Here is a 16,064-nt window from a genome sequence, read left to right on the forward strand (position 1 = left end):
TGTCGAAAAGCGTCCTCAGCTCAGCGTCCAGTAAGAATTCCGGCGATTCTCGACTTCAATTGAAAGATATTAGCTCGCCAGTAGGTGACCGTTGTGTGTTAGGCGTGCGTTTGAGTTTGTCTCCGGCTGCTGAGAGCAGCGATGGAATGGTTAGTTAGTCAGGAGGTGATCGTTCGGGCAACATTCAGCCCAGCCAGTGTCACGCATGGCAAAATACACGGTTAAAATACACATGTTCACCCTATTGAGACCAGTTGTTATGGTGGAAACTTTGGCCGCTTTGCGGGACGGGAAAATATCATCAGATCGGAATGAAATTTTGCACAGAACCTTGTACCATAGTATCGACAAGAATTCCGACCCGGCCCGACAAATCCGACAAACTTTTTTTTTTGCCATGAAAATGTGGACCACCCTACTGTCCATCCATAAATTCTCTGAGCCGCTTGCAATTTCCAACATTCAATCAACCTCCCGTGCATGTTTTTTTATAATTGAATGGTTATCTCAGTTAAACTGGCGAAGAAAGATGAAAAATAACACAATGGGATTGGAATTAAGAAGTCTTTTTTTTTTTTGAGGAGCAGCATTTCTATCCAGCTCTCAGCCGATCATAAATTAGTCTCAAATTAAAAATATTTCTGCATGATGTACGTTTGTAATTTAGGATGTCTCAGTGATGAAACCACTGCTAGGGCAGCCCGGTGATCGACTGGTTAGCATGTCCGCCTCACAGTGCAGAGGTGCAGGGTTCAATTCTGGCTCCGGACCTTCCTGTATGGAGTTTGCATGTTCTCTTGCGTGGGTTTTCTCTGGGTACTGAGGTTTCCTCCCACATTCCAAAAACATGCATGGCAGGTTACTTGAGCACTTGAGATTGTCCGTAGGTGTGAGTGTGAGCGCAAATGTTTGTCTATGTGTGGCCTGCGATTGGCTGGCAACCAGTTCAGGATGTCCCCCGCCTACTGCCCGAAGACAGCTGGGATAGGCTCCAGCACCCCCACGACCCTTGTGAGGATCAAGCGTTTCAGAAAATGGATGGATGGAATGGAGACTACTGGAGTTTTATGTTATGAAGTTTGACAAATAACTCTTCCTACCGACGTAGTACGAGAAGGTCCTTTTGAGGCGGTCGAAGACAAACCAGCGTTTCTTCCACGACTTGATCTTGCCTCCCATCTTCACCAGGTAGCCCTTGCACATCTTCTCAGTCAGAATGATGTGGTAGCAGGTGTCCACGCTGTGGCCTGATGTCTCAATGTGCGCACGAAGGTCAAACTCCTCCTTCCTAATTGGCAGGTAGCGTGTCATAGGACGTGCCTGGACACAGGTAGAAGAGAAGGTTAGGAAGAATTTACAGTAGCTCATTCTTCACTGATCCCGTGTTTTTTTCAATTTTTCCAGATAACATTTTTATGTTTACGTTACACACTGTATCAGAAATACTTCATAAATCCCACCATAGAGACGGTGCAATGCAATATGTTTTCCCTGTACCTTTTCACCTTAACCGGAAGATGTATTCATGATATGCACATTAGCTCCTGAGATCAATCAACACAGCCTGATTTGATGGATCAAATGCAGTTTTTAATTGCTGCTCAATAGACGTTTGAAACGGTGTTGATGAGTTTTGAATTGCTTGATGTTACAAAGGCGCCACAGTGTTCGACCGGTTAGCATGTCTGCCTCATAGTGCGCGGGTGCAGGGTTTGAGTCCAGCTCCAGCAATTCTTGTGTGGAGTTTGTATGTTCTCCCTGTGCCTGCGTGGGTTTTCTCCGGGTACTCTGGTTTCCTCCCACATTCCAAAAACATGTATGGCAGGCTGATTGAACACTCAAAAAATTGTCTCTAGGTGTGAGCGTGGATGGTTGCTCGTCTCTGTGTGCCCTGCGATTGGCTGGCAACCAGTTCAGGGTGTACCCACCGCCTACTGCCCGAAGACGGCTGGGATAGGCTCCAGCACCCCCCGCGACCCTTGTGAGGATAAAGTGGATCGGAAAATGGATGGATGGATGGATTTCACCCCCTAAAAAAATAATACTGTATTTTCCGCACGAAAAGACGCACTGTATTATGAGGCGCACCTTCAATGAATGGCTATTTTGTACATTTTTTTCATATGTTAGACGCCTCGCACTAAAAGGCGCAATCTACAATGCGTCCACTAGATGGTGCTACGCTCCTTCCATTCAACTCGAGAGACGTCAGTTCAACTTGAGAGGCGTTCACGACCGCCTCTGAAAAATGGAAATTTACTATTACTGTACTTGAATGAAACTACGAAAATTGAAAATAATGCATCAAAACAGAAAATCAAGCGAGGAAATCACAAAATAAATTCTATATCCCCCCCTACAGAATTTATTTTGTAATTTCCTCGCTTGATTTTCTTCGTGGTTTCATTGAAGTAAGAATTACTTTACGTTTTTCGTAGGCGGCCATGAACGCCTCTCAAGTGGAACGGAAGAAAGCGCGGAGACGGACAAAGACATACACTGCCTGTACTTGCTGAGACTGTGAAAACCATTCATAAAGTCTGCGTTTAAAAAAATAATAAAACCACAACCACAGCTCTCATTTTTTCAACAAACTCAGGTGTGTCTTTGTCCGTCTCCTTCCCTTCTTCCGGTCAACTCGAGAGGCGTTCATGACCGCCTCCGAAAAACCCATCGGCATTTCCTTTATCGTAGCTCCAAGAGTATAATCAGATAAGATAAAATAAGAAAACCTTTAATAATCTCACAATGGAGAAATTCCCACTTCACATCAGCAAAGTTATGAGAGGAAGAAGTAGAAGAACAAAATAAATAGGAGCTGCTGGAAAGGCAGCCACTCTCGCGGCGCCATCTTGAAGTCAAAATAACACAAGATGTCAGTCGTAGTTATTTATTCCTTTGTTGTGTATTCACAAATGATGAAATCATTTGGGACCAAATATATCAAGCAGTAGAGACTTAATTCCAGACACGTTCAGAAGCGCAAGTTTGTCAAACTCAGCTATCTCTTTCGAGGAGAGGCTATTTCACACATCACATTTCCAATTACCGTATCGGCCCCGAATATAAGATAACCCTGATTATAAGACGACCCCCTCTTTTTCAAGACTCAAGTTTGAAAAAAGACTTTTTGAACACCAAATTAATTTTTATACAGAAAATAATTACAGTGCATCTGAAACAAATGATTATAACAATATATTTGAGAGAAAAAGCATGTTATTTTGCCTCATTCAAATCTTAATATCTGAACATTTAAATATGTAAACTAAAGTGCAATCACATTCGTAAATGAATGGCTTCTGGTTTTTGAAATGTAAATAAACCAATCTATTGTGATAAAACAACAAAATTGCAAAAACTGCATTAACCATCAAAGTGAAATCTAACTGTAACTGTAGTCTTGAAACAAATCCGAATAAGGAAAAACATTGCAATAAAATAATGCAAACTGGTTAAACTTGACAGTAGCTGAAATCTGTCATGACAGAACATTACTCCTCACTGTGCTCAGTGTCACTGTCCTCGCTCCCATCCTCTGGCTCCGCTGGTTCCTCCCACAGCACGTCATCCTCACTGCCGTCCAGGGCATTTCATATACAACATTTTTTATTTTTCTTCTTCGTGCTACCACTATTTTTATTTTTATTCGTTGTAACAGGGGTTCGCTTTGGTCTGGGGAGTCAAGTTCAGCATTCGCTTCAATGATATCTGGCACCATTTAGCGTCGTGAATGGGTATAATGCAGTGGTGTCAAAAATACGGCCCGCGGGCCGGAACCGGCCCGAAAGGAGGCTGAATCAGGCCCGCAGGATAATTTAAAAGTGAAAAAAATACATTAAAGACACAGAATTAATATTTTTAATAAGGTGCAATTCATTGAGTATCCGCAAGGGGACACTGTTTTGATCAGAGAAGAAGACAACAGCAGCCTCAGTCCGTCACTGAGACAGACCCATGACAGCAGACGCTATCAATAGCACTCTCACATTTACACATTTAATAGCACTCTCCTTAGTTTGTAAGGTGTAGGCAGGGATTACATTTAGATTTTATATGCACGTGTAAATGCTTTAAAACTTGCTTTCTTTATGAATCTTGTTTAATCTTAAAGTGCATTACTATATTTTTCAATACCAATTACTTGTTAAAGTTTGTACAATCAGTGGGATCAGTTGCAATGCATATATGTGAATGATAAAAGTAAATTGCACATTTGTCGAAGGAAATGTAAGGTGCTTCATGAAATGTTTTGTAAAAGATATGTTCATTAAATTTCAACATTTTCCTAATGTTCTTGTGCTTCTTTATACCAAAACAAAGGAAAGACATATTGTTTTGGTTATTTATAGCAAAGTATGGTGTCATTTTAATGGTCCGGCCCACTTGACATCTACCGAGGTCGTATGTGGCCCACCATGTGAAATGAGTTTGACACCCCTGGTATAATGTCTAGACCCTGAATATAAGACGACCGCCACTTTTTCAGTCTTACTTCAATGCAAAAAACACAGTCTTATATTTGGGCCAATACGGTATGTCTCCTTTTACTGACCTGGGAGAAGTTCTTGGCCCTCAACTTCACTTCCTTCTCCACCAGCTGCTGTCGGTGGAGAGTTTCATCCTGCAGTCTTTTCTCTGCTTCCTCCCTCCTTTTCCGCTCTTCTTCCAACATTTGATGGCGAGCGAAGCTCTCCTGTTCCTGAAAGAGAGCTTTTTCTTTCAATCATTTTGACTAGAGTACATTTTAAGCAATATGGATCTTTTTGGTTTTTTTTACTCTGCTGTCCTTGTACTCATCACAATATTCTATCCCCATACGAGCTTTTCATTCAGACAGCAATTTGAACACCGTGACATCTGACAGACGATGAACCGATAAAAAGGCCAATACAAAAGGAATGAAAGGACTTCATTACAGTATTGAATCGTTCCTCCTTATTGATCCCGTCACACCAAAACGTCATCAATCAGGCAAATCTGATTCCGCCGCTGTTGTAATGACACGTACCCGAAACTCAATAAGTCTGGCTTTCTCCATCTGTGCCTCCTTCAGCATTTTCTCCATCTCTTCCATCTTCAGCGCGTCTGTTCCTCCAACACTTGTGGTGGAAATAAAAACACAGCATCTGCATTCAAATGGTTTCTGAGATCATCAGGATTTTACACAGTGATGAGCAACTCTGCCAAAGTGTTCTCTTCAGGGTGGAAATCCGCTAAAAACAACCGCCCGACTTTTTCCCTGTTTCTGTCATGGTTCTGTTTGTGACCAACAGGTGACACTATCGGGCTCCGCCTGCAGCTGCACATCTGTTGGTCATTGTGTCATTAGTTTTTTTGTTTGTTTGTTGAAAAGGACTCCCGGCATGACCACTCGGTGTCGGGTCATTGTTGCTGTTGTGTGTTTTGTTTTCTGTCTTAGGTTTTATTTGCTACTTTGTTTCCTGTGATTTTCCGAACTTTATTTGAGTGAGTTTGTGAGTTAGTTTCTCCTGTGTACTTCTGTTTACATTTAGTTAAATACATCTTGGTCGCGCCACCCTGCTCCTCCCTGCCTCCCTGCTTTTTTGGGTCCTCCCAACAACTACCACCATGAAAAACGTAACAGTTTCAATCAGAGGAAAGTTTGTAGACGAGAAATTGTACTTCCACTAGGACAGGCTGCTTTTGCAGAATGAGGTTGGAAATAGGTACATTTTAATCACACCGCATTTTGTCTTGAAACATTAAACATGAAAATATTGTAATCCAATATGCACAAAGTATTGGAATCCAATATGCACTTTTAACTAGCGCACAAATGCAATTTCAGTTTTGCTAAATATTTTACCAATACAGTTTTATCTCTTGTGAGCTACAACAAAGCTGCGAACGTGTTGAGCTGAGAGCTTCCTGCAGCGAACGTTTTTGTGACACGGCACACAACCTGGTTCCTACAGATGGTTCCCAAATTAAAACGTGCAGATAAAGTCAATTACTGCCGGGGAGCAGTCTGGGAAATGGTTACTGTGAGTGCTTTTATCTGTATGCCTGACTGAATTTGTCATAAAATGGCTCAATGGGATTATTCAGAATCGTGGGCCCTTCTTTGGTTCTTAAAAGATGTGTTGCTATAGCACTGCCCACGAGGGGGTTATATTGTATATTGATGGCATAAGTAGGTCACTATTCACAAATTCACTCATTCACAGATTTTTTTCAGAACCTATTCTGTCTTACAGTATTTGCCGAACACCTCACTTAGTTGCGATTTTGTGCACTTTCTGAAGTTCCTTAAATGCCCTGCCTTATAGAAAAAAAATTTTTGTGCTATTGGCAATTAGTATAAGCAAGAGTAATGGCTGAAGTTCTCGTGGGTACCTGGACAAATTATCTGGCGAGCAGGCGGAGTTGTTGCCTGTGGACACACTGGTGTCCATACTGTCTGAGCTCTCCAGGCTCAGTGTGTCGTAGGGCTGCTCTCCGGCTGATGCTGGATGGTGGTGTAGGATGGAGTGTTGGACCAGAGGAGGGGCGCCTGCAGACCTGTGACTCAATGTGGGACTGTAGGTCACTGCTGGAGAGTAGGGGGGCGCGGAGGTGATGAGATGAGGCTGCAAGCCATGGAGTGCCTCCCACTGGCACTGAGCCTCTTCTGCTGCTCTCTGCTTGAGCTCAGCTAGACGACGTCGCTGCTCTTCAATTACCTGCTGACCTGAAAAATGTGACATCGAAATTATTTTTGTTGCTGTTGTTTTTGTTTTTTTGTTGCTTTTGAGCAGTGTTAATATACCCTTTCTCCTGCAAGCAAAACAGCCAGTAAGTCAGCAGACACCCACAACAGGTCAAAGGCAGCTCATTAATATCAACATGTAAAGGGATACCCAAAGCTGGCTACGTTGAATTAGTTCAATATTGGCAAGAATCGGCAGTAAAGAGGCACTTTGGCCCTTAAGCCCAAAAGATTGGAAACATGCATGATTTATTGCCCACCAAAGAAAGACAGGACAGTCATGAGAGAAGATGAAAAATCATCTTTGGGAGCTAATGACACACCAGGCAATCGGGCATGGAAGGAGACGGAAGGTCGGAGGCATGAATTAATGCCCACCAACAGTCTCGGGATGGTTAACGTTGCCCTTGCCGCATAAGACGGTAAAAGTAACACCATGGTAGTTTTGAGGTCACACTGTTGCAAAGGCTACCTGCTGATCTTCCCTCTATGGGTGGCTGACTGGAGGCCGGAGGTTCTGAAGACCGCAGACAAAGACAGACAGATGGAAAGGATCTGGACATGCTGTTGTACAGTGCATACGAAATGTCTGTACACCCCTGTTCAAATTCCAGTTTTATTGTGATATAAAAAAACGAGACCAACAAAAAATAATTTCAAAACTTTTGCCACAATTCATGTGACTGATGATCTGTGTTCATGATTAGATTTGTTTTGTCTCTAAGAGGCATGTAAAAATAACTGAAATAAAATGGTTGCACAAAGGATGCAACTGTAAACCAATCATATTCAAAAATGTCTTTAAAAGGGAATTATCACACATTTGCCACAATTGAAAATGCTATGATTAAACAAGTCAGGAAAAGAATGAGATAATCTGTCCATGGGACAAGTGTTCGTCACATATTGCACACATCTGGCCTTTATGGAAGAGTGGCAAGAAGAAAGGCATTTCTCAAAGACAACCATAAGAACTCCAATGGAAAATATCACTTGGGAGACGAACATGTGGAAGAAGGTGCTCCAGTCAGATGAGAACAAAACGGAACTTTTTTGGGCTAAATGCAAAACTATATGTTTGGCGCACACTGCACATCACCCTGAAAACAGTGTCCTCACTGTCAAATGTGACGGTGGCAGCATCATAGTCTGGGGCTGCTTTTCTTCAGCAGGGATGGAGAAGGTGGATAGATAGAGGCTACAATTTTGAAAGAAAACCCATCGGGGTCTGCAAAAGACTTTAGACTGGGATGGAGGTTTACCTTCCAACAGGACAATGATTCTAAACATAATGTAAAATCTCCAATGGAATGGTTCAAAACTTAACATATCCAGGGGTTAAGAAAGGCCAAGTTGAAGTCAAAGTCCAGACCTGAATCCAATTGAATATGTGGAAAGACCTGAAAACTGCTGTTCGAAAATGCTCTGCATAAAATCGACCTGAACTGGAGCTGTTTTGCAAGGAAGAATGAGTAAAAATTTCAGGCCCTCGGTGTGCAAAACTGTTTGAGGCATACCCCAAAAGACTGGCAGCTGTAATCACAAGAAAAGTGGTTCTTCAAAGTATTCATGTACGGCAGCCAAATAATTCTTCATGCCCCACTTTTTATTTTTATTTCTCAAAAAAGTTTAAAATATTGTATGAATTTTCTTGTACTTCATGACTGTGAATTCTTCACAAACAAATCAAATTTGATATCTTGAAGTTTGAAACCTGCAACGTGGCAAATGGTCAAAAAAGTTCAAGGGGGACAAATATTTTCGCAAGCTCCTGTATGAGCAATGTTTGGCAGATGGAAGAAGCGCTTTCAAAAAATAAACAAAGGCTGTTAAGTGTTAAAACACATTCTTTATCCATAAGTGTCCAGGGAAGCAAGACACAAGAGATTTTCAACATTTTGTACGACATCTTCATGTTATCTTTAGCGACATTTAAAAAAAATAACAGACATATGTTCAATGTAGAGTTCAACATCAATGTAACACTCTCTTATGAATGCATCAGAAAAGAAATATCTTCTCCATTCAGCACATTTACCTTTTTGCTGCAGTGCGAGCTGTCTCTTGGTCTCGATGCTCTGCAGGGTGGCAGCCAGGTTCCTGGGCAGGCTGCTCGTGTTTTTGGGAGTTAGAAGAGGGCTCTAAAAAGAGAGTGCAGTAGATATAGTCAGAAGATTGTCTGGCATGAGGGAGGGTAAGGCAATCACTGCTGAAGACATCTCTCGACAAAGAAAAAGAGCAAGTCTACCTTGGAGCTTGTGTTGCGGCCCAATGTTGCTGCTCCTTGCTGCAGAGCAGATCCAGAATTTGCGACGTGAGGCGATTGCTCTGGATCACTTTCAAGCTTGGAGCGGAACACCTGTGGATAACGCACAAAACTGGATGAGGAGCTGTTGTTTCGCAAGTTAAATCTGCTATAATACAGGGTGTTCCAAAAGTCTTGGGCACATTTTGACATTGAATATCTCGGAAACTATTAAGGATATAAAAACGCATCTGGTAAATTCAGAAAGCTTGTAATCTCAATTTTTACATGGAATGTTCAAAGATGTTCAATGTGAGCACCATTGGTCACACGACACACATCAAGCCGATCGTCAAATTCTTGCCAAATGCGTCCCAGCATTGCATTGTCAATGGTTGCAACAGCTTCTGTTATTCGTGCCTTCAGCCTTAAGCATAAGCACCCATCCGTTATGAATTTACCATGCCATCTCACTATGGACTTCCTCTTTGGTGGCTCCTTTCCGAATTTTCTGCGAAATGCACGTTGAACAACAGTCCATGATTCAGTTTTTGCAAATTCAAGCACACAAAACGCCTTTTCTGGTTGAGTGAACGCCATTAATGGGTCTGAAAAGAAATATAAAAAATCAATAGCCTTACGAAAAACTTAATGTAATTAGCTTTAAAATGGCACGACTTTTATCTTACTACCATTCATCGTTAAGGAGATATGGGGACTTCAAATGTGCCCAAGACTTTTGGAACACCCTGTATAATAGAATCCAGTGTGATGGTCGCTGAGATGTTTGCACCTGCAAGGAAATTTCTGTGAGATGTTAAATAAATCAATGGAGGCAATCAATTCACTTTCAATCAGTAGTGCGTTTTACCGATCAAAGAAGCCTGCTGAACTTAGTCTGTGATTTAACAAATGGAACTTTGATGCTGCAATCACAAACTGCTGAAGTGAACTGTAGTAGCAATAAAAAGAGGAATACCTTGAAAGAACCCGACGTTCGTCTTAGGCTGGCATAAGCAATGTGTTAACGCAAATTTTTTTACTGTCACATGAGAGGAAATTTAATGTCATTTGCTTGTTTTACTGTCAAGATGCTGCGTGAGTGGGTGGAATGCAGCATTATTTCAGACTTCACACTGAGGGCTCTATTTTTGCCGACGGCGCATCTGCATTGGGACGCAAATGTCGGTAGATACTGACTTTCGTGCGAGCGCAAGACTGGCTGCACGTGTTTGCCTATTTGGCAGACGGGCCTTCGACAAGCTGAGCGTTGGCGCAAGGAGAGGGTGTCCTTGGAAATGCACCTGGGTAGAGCGACTTTGGTGATCTAAACTAATGTCTGCTTCGGCCACATCTAAATACTGGCACAAGCAAGACCACTGGTTCGGTGTGTAACAAAAAACAATTTGAATCAGAAAATCAGATTTGACTTTCACGAGTTTAAAATGTATCGAGCTACATACCGTTCTAAAAAGTTCATTCATATGTTTGTAAAATGAGAAACTCATCGCATTATACCCTCTCAAACTGAGCTACACCATATGGAATCAAACTGTAATCTCAGTGAATCGAACTGAATCCAATCGCTCCACTTTAAAATTGAACCGTCCTTGAATCATATCTGAGAAGGAAATTATATATAACCATTTTATCAAATGTAATGTTCCAATCATATTCATGGCTAAACAACTACACATATACTCATATATACTCCTATAGTCATGTACTCTTATATGGTCTGTGTTGTTTTTCTCATTTTACCAAAGTTTAGAGAATAGCATACTAACTACAATTCCAGGAACACAAGTAGGGCTGCCAACCTTCACAAAGTCAGGTCAACCTGGACACCCATCTTAAAATACACATAAAGCCAGAGACAGAGGGGCGCGGAAATGGGCAGAGTAAACAAATAGAACATGGGTTGAAGTCGCCATACATGTCATGTCATATTGATTCTCGTATTGATTGTGCTGTTGCAATTCATGTGACTTTTAATAAAAAGCTCAGGTATGGGATGAAACTGCAGAGATCCGACCAACTCACTGTGGTTTCATCTCTCCTGGCCAGTGTCTTGCCATGGGTGTCCGTGTCCTTTTGTCTCTAAAACTTCCTACTTGTCGTGGTGAGGGTCACGCCAACGTCTGTAAACACCCCCACCCCGGTCACGGACCACGACCCACAGATCCCCCGGGTTGCGTGCATTCATAAAATTACCATCACCGGTCTAACTGGCCTCTGGCGCACAAATGTTTGCCGTTCAATGAAAAATAGAACATTTTGTTTTCTACATTGAGATAAAATTGCGTGAGAAAGCTACAGAGTCAATCTTGGAGTGGTACTATAGTGTGCAGAAAAGACAGGATAAATGGAAAAGCGATAGGAGACCCTCTACCTGCAGTGCGGGCTTGCGGCCTGACAGCGACTTGGCTGGCAGAGGGGGAGACCAGAGCTGGCTGGAACCCGCCAACAGCTCCTGGTACCACTGTTCTAAATCTAGTTTGGGCAGTTGAGGCCTGATGCCCTCACACTGGTACAGCAGAGCCCACCGAGCAGCAGCAGAGTGAAGGAGGTGCAGCATGGAATAGACAGGCAAATTGAAGAGAAAACATTGCAGAGATTAGAAAGCATTTCAACAGTAAGGAGGAAAGTTGAAACATATTTTGAATATTTGTTCTTAAATATCTCTAGTGCAGTGTCCCTATCAACTGCAGTCTGCTTTATACCCTCGAGCCGCTATATCCCTGTTTTACATTTCTGTATCCTAATTCTACGCGTCTACTGCAATGGCCCAGTTTCTTACAGTAACTTTAACATGTTCGTGTCTTGTTCTGTTTCACTTAATCTTTCCTTTAATGTATTTCCCCTGCAGTGTGAATTAAGTAGTGGCATCACTTTTTGAGCAGAAGTACAAATCAAGGCAAACACACTTGCTTGTTGTATTGATGGATTTTTTTTACGTTCAGTAGAATAGACCTCCAAAAATGCACAAAGTTGAATGTGCTGATCATTTGGTAACTTAAACTGAAATCAAAAATGGATTCTTGATGCATGTTAATTCTCCCAACTAATTAGGAAAGTAAGATAATGACAAAAATGAAAGAAAAATATATTATCGTGATCTAACATTAGCCATGGACAGGGACCAATAATAATCCGATTCAAAGCAGCAAAGCCAAACTGAATTCTTGGACATCAGACTAATCACAATACAATGACTGTCACATTTCTATCGTAAATACGGCAGTATGTTAATGAAAACTACTTTTCACCACGCTTTGAAAACAACAATGTTGGACTGGGCTGGGGAAGAGCTTTGCCTAATCACACTGCAAAGTGCCTCAATAGGCCTTTGTAGACAAGAACAACTCTGGTAATATCTCGTAACACTGACATGATAGACATTAAAGTGCCTCAGATTTAAGTCACGGTTGCACCGTTACTATTTATCAGTGGGAAATGAGAAACTTACAATAGGTTAAGAGTACAGAATGACAGAAAAATTCTGTACACAGAGGATAGGGAGATATTGGTGCTTTCAGAGGTTACGTGAGGAGTAAAAGGAGAAGGACACCACACACCTCCACAGGGAAAGACCAGGAGATGTTGGGAGAAGAGGGGGAGCAGGAGAAGGTTGTATCTACAGCTTCAGACTGCAGGGGATGGCGAAATGGAGAGGTGGCAGAGGACTCCACCTTGGGCATCCCATACATCTGACTCAAATGGCTCACTGTCACATACTCCTTCCAGAACACACACACACGTGCGCGCACACCAGCGGTAAGGAAGAGGAAGAGTAGAAACATCAGCAGAAAATTTTGCGAGACAGGCCCAGCAGCAGGACAATGCATTTAACATACCTGTACATCACAACGGAGAAGTACAAAGGATTTGCATGACAGAACCCATTTTATAGCAACACGGCAAAATATTAGCATTGAGGCTGCATTGGGGTCTGTTTGCCCCCATTTAAATGTCTGAATTGGGATTGTAGAAAATGAACAACACAAATAAAGAGGCTCTGATATTTTGTTTTAACGAGCCCATTGGTAAATGTACAGGGATCTACCACCTCGTATAGATGTTATGGGGCTTTGGGCTTACACTTGTAGAGTGCTTTTCCATCTCCAAGGCACTCCGAGCACTTCAATAGTGATTCCTCATTCATTTACTGATTATGCAGCATTAGGGGCAACTGGAGGTTTCACTATCTCGCTCAAGGACATTTCAACACCACCACAATTGCCAGGGATCAAAACCACAACCTCTGGGTTGGGAGACAACCACTCTACAACTGATCCATGGCATGACATAATGATGTGATTACGGCCAGTAAAAGTGATGGATTGGGGTCATAATCAGAATACAAAAAGTAAAGGAGGACAAGCAAGATATGACTCTGTTCCAGGCATCATTTGAAATCATTTTGATTGATTTATTTATTTTATACCTTTGGGGGTCTTACTAAAGTCAGTCCACGAAGAGCAGTGACTGAATAAATAACTGTTAATGTTACCTTATTTTAAACTTCACAAAATGATTTCATTACATTTAAAGAAACAACACAAGCAATGAGCGGTGTCTTAAAAGTGTAGTTTGATTAGCAGCTGTCCAGAAGAGGAAGCAGCATCACATGGAACTGACAGTTAAAGTTAAAGGGAAGAAGCCCATTTGCTGGACTGTCTGTCACTGCTCTGTATAATCAGAAATTATGAGTGCTTTCCATTAAAAAAGGTGAAGAAAAACTCAAAGGAGAAAAATACAAGAATTGAACTCCACAGACATTGAAACGTGGATCTGGTCGTGAGACCAAATCCTGGGTCCAGTGTGATCGGCACGTCAAGCAAAGAAGAGCCAGATGTTTTGATGATCTGGGTTTATGTCAGGTCAAGGTTCGGAGACTTTATGTGTGGTGAAAAATGTAGCAGATGCCATTCAGACTCGAACACATGTTTCCATCACATGATTTTTGGTGGGACAGTATTGGAATTTATTGCACTAAAATAGTGATGAAACATGCGTTTTTTTACGTATGGATTAGTTACTACAAATTTACTTGGATCCCCTAGTGTGAAATCTTGGTAGGTGTTAGAAAAAGCTTTTAGCAGCAATAAGACCCCACCACCCACCTCAAATAATTTGATATGTTATCAAACTATTGCCTTGCTAGAAATAAATGGAAAAAATACAGTACTTACAAAGGCAGGGTGACTCTTTTTTTGACAGTTAAAGGTAAAAATTGCTCATCTTTTTTTTTAGATACACAAGTTCTGTTATGCCTTTATGGAGTGGCATACATTTGGCAATGAAGTGAAGTGTATCAGACGAGTAAACTAAAAAAAATTTTTTTTTAAATCAACAAGCAATGAAAAGTAAGACTGCAGTGAAAAACACACTAACAAACACAAAGGCAAGAGTCAGTCATTCGTCACCAAAGCAAAGCTGCCTTGTGTTTATGGGTGTGAGTGCATTGGATAACAACAACATTAAATCTTACTTCTCTCATGGCTGTAGGGGACTTTGGAAAGCTCTTTCCTCCAGTTAAATGGTGGTACCTCTGTTCCAAAGCAGAGAGCCTTTCCTTCTCCTTTATAAGACAAAGACAATTCTTATAAAGCGATTCTTCACGACATTCAACGGAGCCAGTGACTAAAATGAATTCAAATCTGTAATCCTGCCAGATCTGCATTTACTGCAATTAGCCAGATTTTAAATTGTGAACCTTTTGGAGCATTTGCAGCATGATGGTCCTGTCTTTGGCGAGACGCTCACATTCCTGAGATGCCTGGAGGCCCAACTGGTTGGCCTGGTTCTCCAAAGCAGTCACTTTCTCCTGAATAAGCACATATCAAGTTATGGTAAACCAGGTAAGGGCATAGCATGTGTAATGCAAGACTATGAAGATCGAGTGGGATTTAAAAAAAAAAAAATCACATGGACCAAAATAATGTACAAATGGTTTCAAGCAAGTGGCACGGCGGTCAACTGGTTAGCACATCCGCCTCACAGTGTAGAGGTGCAAGGTTTGAATCCAGGCCCCGGCCTTCCTGTGTGGAGTTTGCATGTTCTCCTCATGCCTGTGTAGGTTTTCTCCAGTTTCCTCTCCTACATTCCAAAAACCTGCATGACAGGTTAATGGAATGCTCTGTGTGTGTGTGTGTGTGTGTGTGTGTGTGTGTGTGTGTGTGTGTGTGTGTATAGATTCTAAACTTGACATAAGAGTCAACTGGTAAAACAATAATGTTCCTTCTTCATCAGTGATTTTGACCTAACCTTTTATCTCAACCTAAAGGAAAGGACACTGTAAATTCCGGATTACAAGCCGCTACTTTTTTTCCACACTTTCAACACTGCGGCATGTAATATGAAGCTTTTTATTTTTATTTTTTTTCCCATCGCGGGAAAAACATAGACCAACAAAATGAGTGAGTTTTTCACTGAGGTCCAATGAGATTGTATGATTAATCACAACCTCCGCTCTTTTTGCCATAGCGGGGAAAAATGTGTTACCCGTCAACAGTCGACCAATAAAATGAATGAGTAGTACACAGGGGTCCAATGAAATTGTATGATTACCGGTAATCACAACTTCCTTATTTCAGTCTTTCTTCTAACCCTGATCAACATGGAGAATACCAGACGAAAGGCATATGATGCAGCTTTTAAACTAAAAGTAACTCTGGCAGTTAAAGAAGGAAATCGAGCTGCTGCCCGTAAGGCGTAGAAAAAAAAAGTAGTGTGTTTCCGGTAACCCGACCGACCGAGAATTTCTACGTCGAAAAAAAACTTTACGGTCGGCATTTTTTTCAAACAACCCTCTACATTTTTGTGTAGACGGTTTACATCGGTGCAAACTCTCGCGATATTCACGTTGAGCGCGTGCGTCGTTTGCCCTGTCGTCTGTCAACAACATTGAAACATGGCGGCGGCCGCGATCTCCGACGACAGTTTAAACCGTGTTTTTTGTGTTACAGTTGCATGCTCGCACCATAATGTTAAGAAAATAGCATCCATTGATGTATCGAAAAAATAAAGCGAACTATTTGATGAACACCACGGGCCAAGTAAAAACCGAGGGCGGAGGAGGACGGCGGAGGAGGACGGCGGAGG

General features: G+C 41.8%; 1 protein-coding gene and 1 long non-coding RNA gene across 15 annotated transcripts in view; both read right to left on the bottom strand.

Moving 5' to 3' along the window:
• Positions 1 to 709, bottom strand: part of LOC109510726 (uncharacterized) — a 1,259-nt gene extending 550 nt beyond the window's left edge. The window contains exon 1 of the long non-coding RNA XR_002167176.1: positions 415 to 709. This is a non-coding gene — a long non-coding RNA (uncharacterized LOC109510726). The remainder of the gene's footprint in view (positions 1 to 414) is intronic.
• Positions 1 to 16,064, bottom strand: part of phldb1b (pleckstrin homology-like domain, family B, member 1b) — a 114,122-nt gene that overhangs the window by 7,638 nt on the left and 90,420 nt on the right. For 7 of the 14 annotated variants that reach the window (XM_019861223.1, XM_019861232.1, XM_019861231.1 and 4 more), the window contains 11 exons: positions 14,677 to 14,787; positions 14,452 to 14,541; positions 12,536 to 12,697; positions 11,350 to 11,484; positions 8,961 to 9,071; positions 8,751 to 8,853; positions 7,185 to 7,229; positions 6,361 to 6,694; positions 5,012 to 5,129; positions 4,556 to 4,702; positions 1,101 to 1,320 (listed from right to left, as the gene is read on the bottom strand). In XM_019861223.1, the coding sequence (XP_019716782.1) occupies positions 1,101 to 1,320; positions 4,556 to 4,702; positions 5,012 to 5,129; positions 6,361 to 6,694; positions 7,185 to 7,229; positions 8,751 to 8,853; positions 8,961 to 9,071; positions 11,350 to 11,484; positions 12,536 to 12,697; positions 14,452 to 14,541; positions 14,677 to 14,787 (1,576 nt within the window). The remainder of the gene's footprint in view (positions 1 to 1,100; positions 1,321 to 4,555; positions 4,703 to 5,011; positions 5,130 to 6,360; positions 6,695 to 7,184; positions 7,230 to 8,750; positions 8,854 to 8,960; positions 9,072 to 11,349; positions 11,485 to 12,535; positions 12,698 to 14,451; positions 14,542 to 14,676; positions 14,788 to 16,064) is intronic. The other 7 variants (XM_019861224.1, XM_019861228.1, XM_019861230.1 and 4 more) reach the window with 5 other exon arrangements.

The sequence above is a fragment of the Hippocampus comes genome, unplaced genomic scaffold (genome assembly GCF_001891065.2).
Source record: "Hippocampus comes isolate QL1 unplaced genomic scaffold, H_comes_QL1_v1.1 scaffold122, whole genome shotgun sequence".
NCBI lineage: Eukaryota > Metazoa > Chordata > Actinopteri > Syngnathiformes > Syngnathidae > Hippocampus > Hippocampus comes.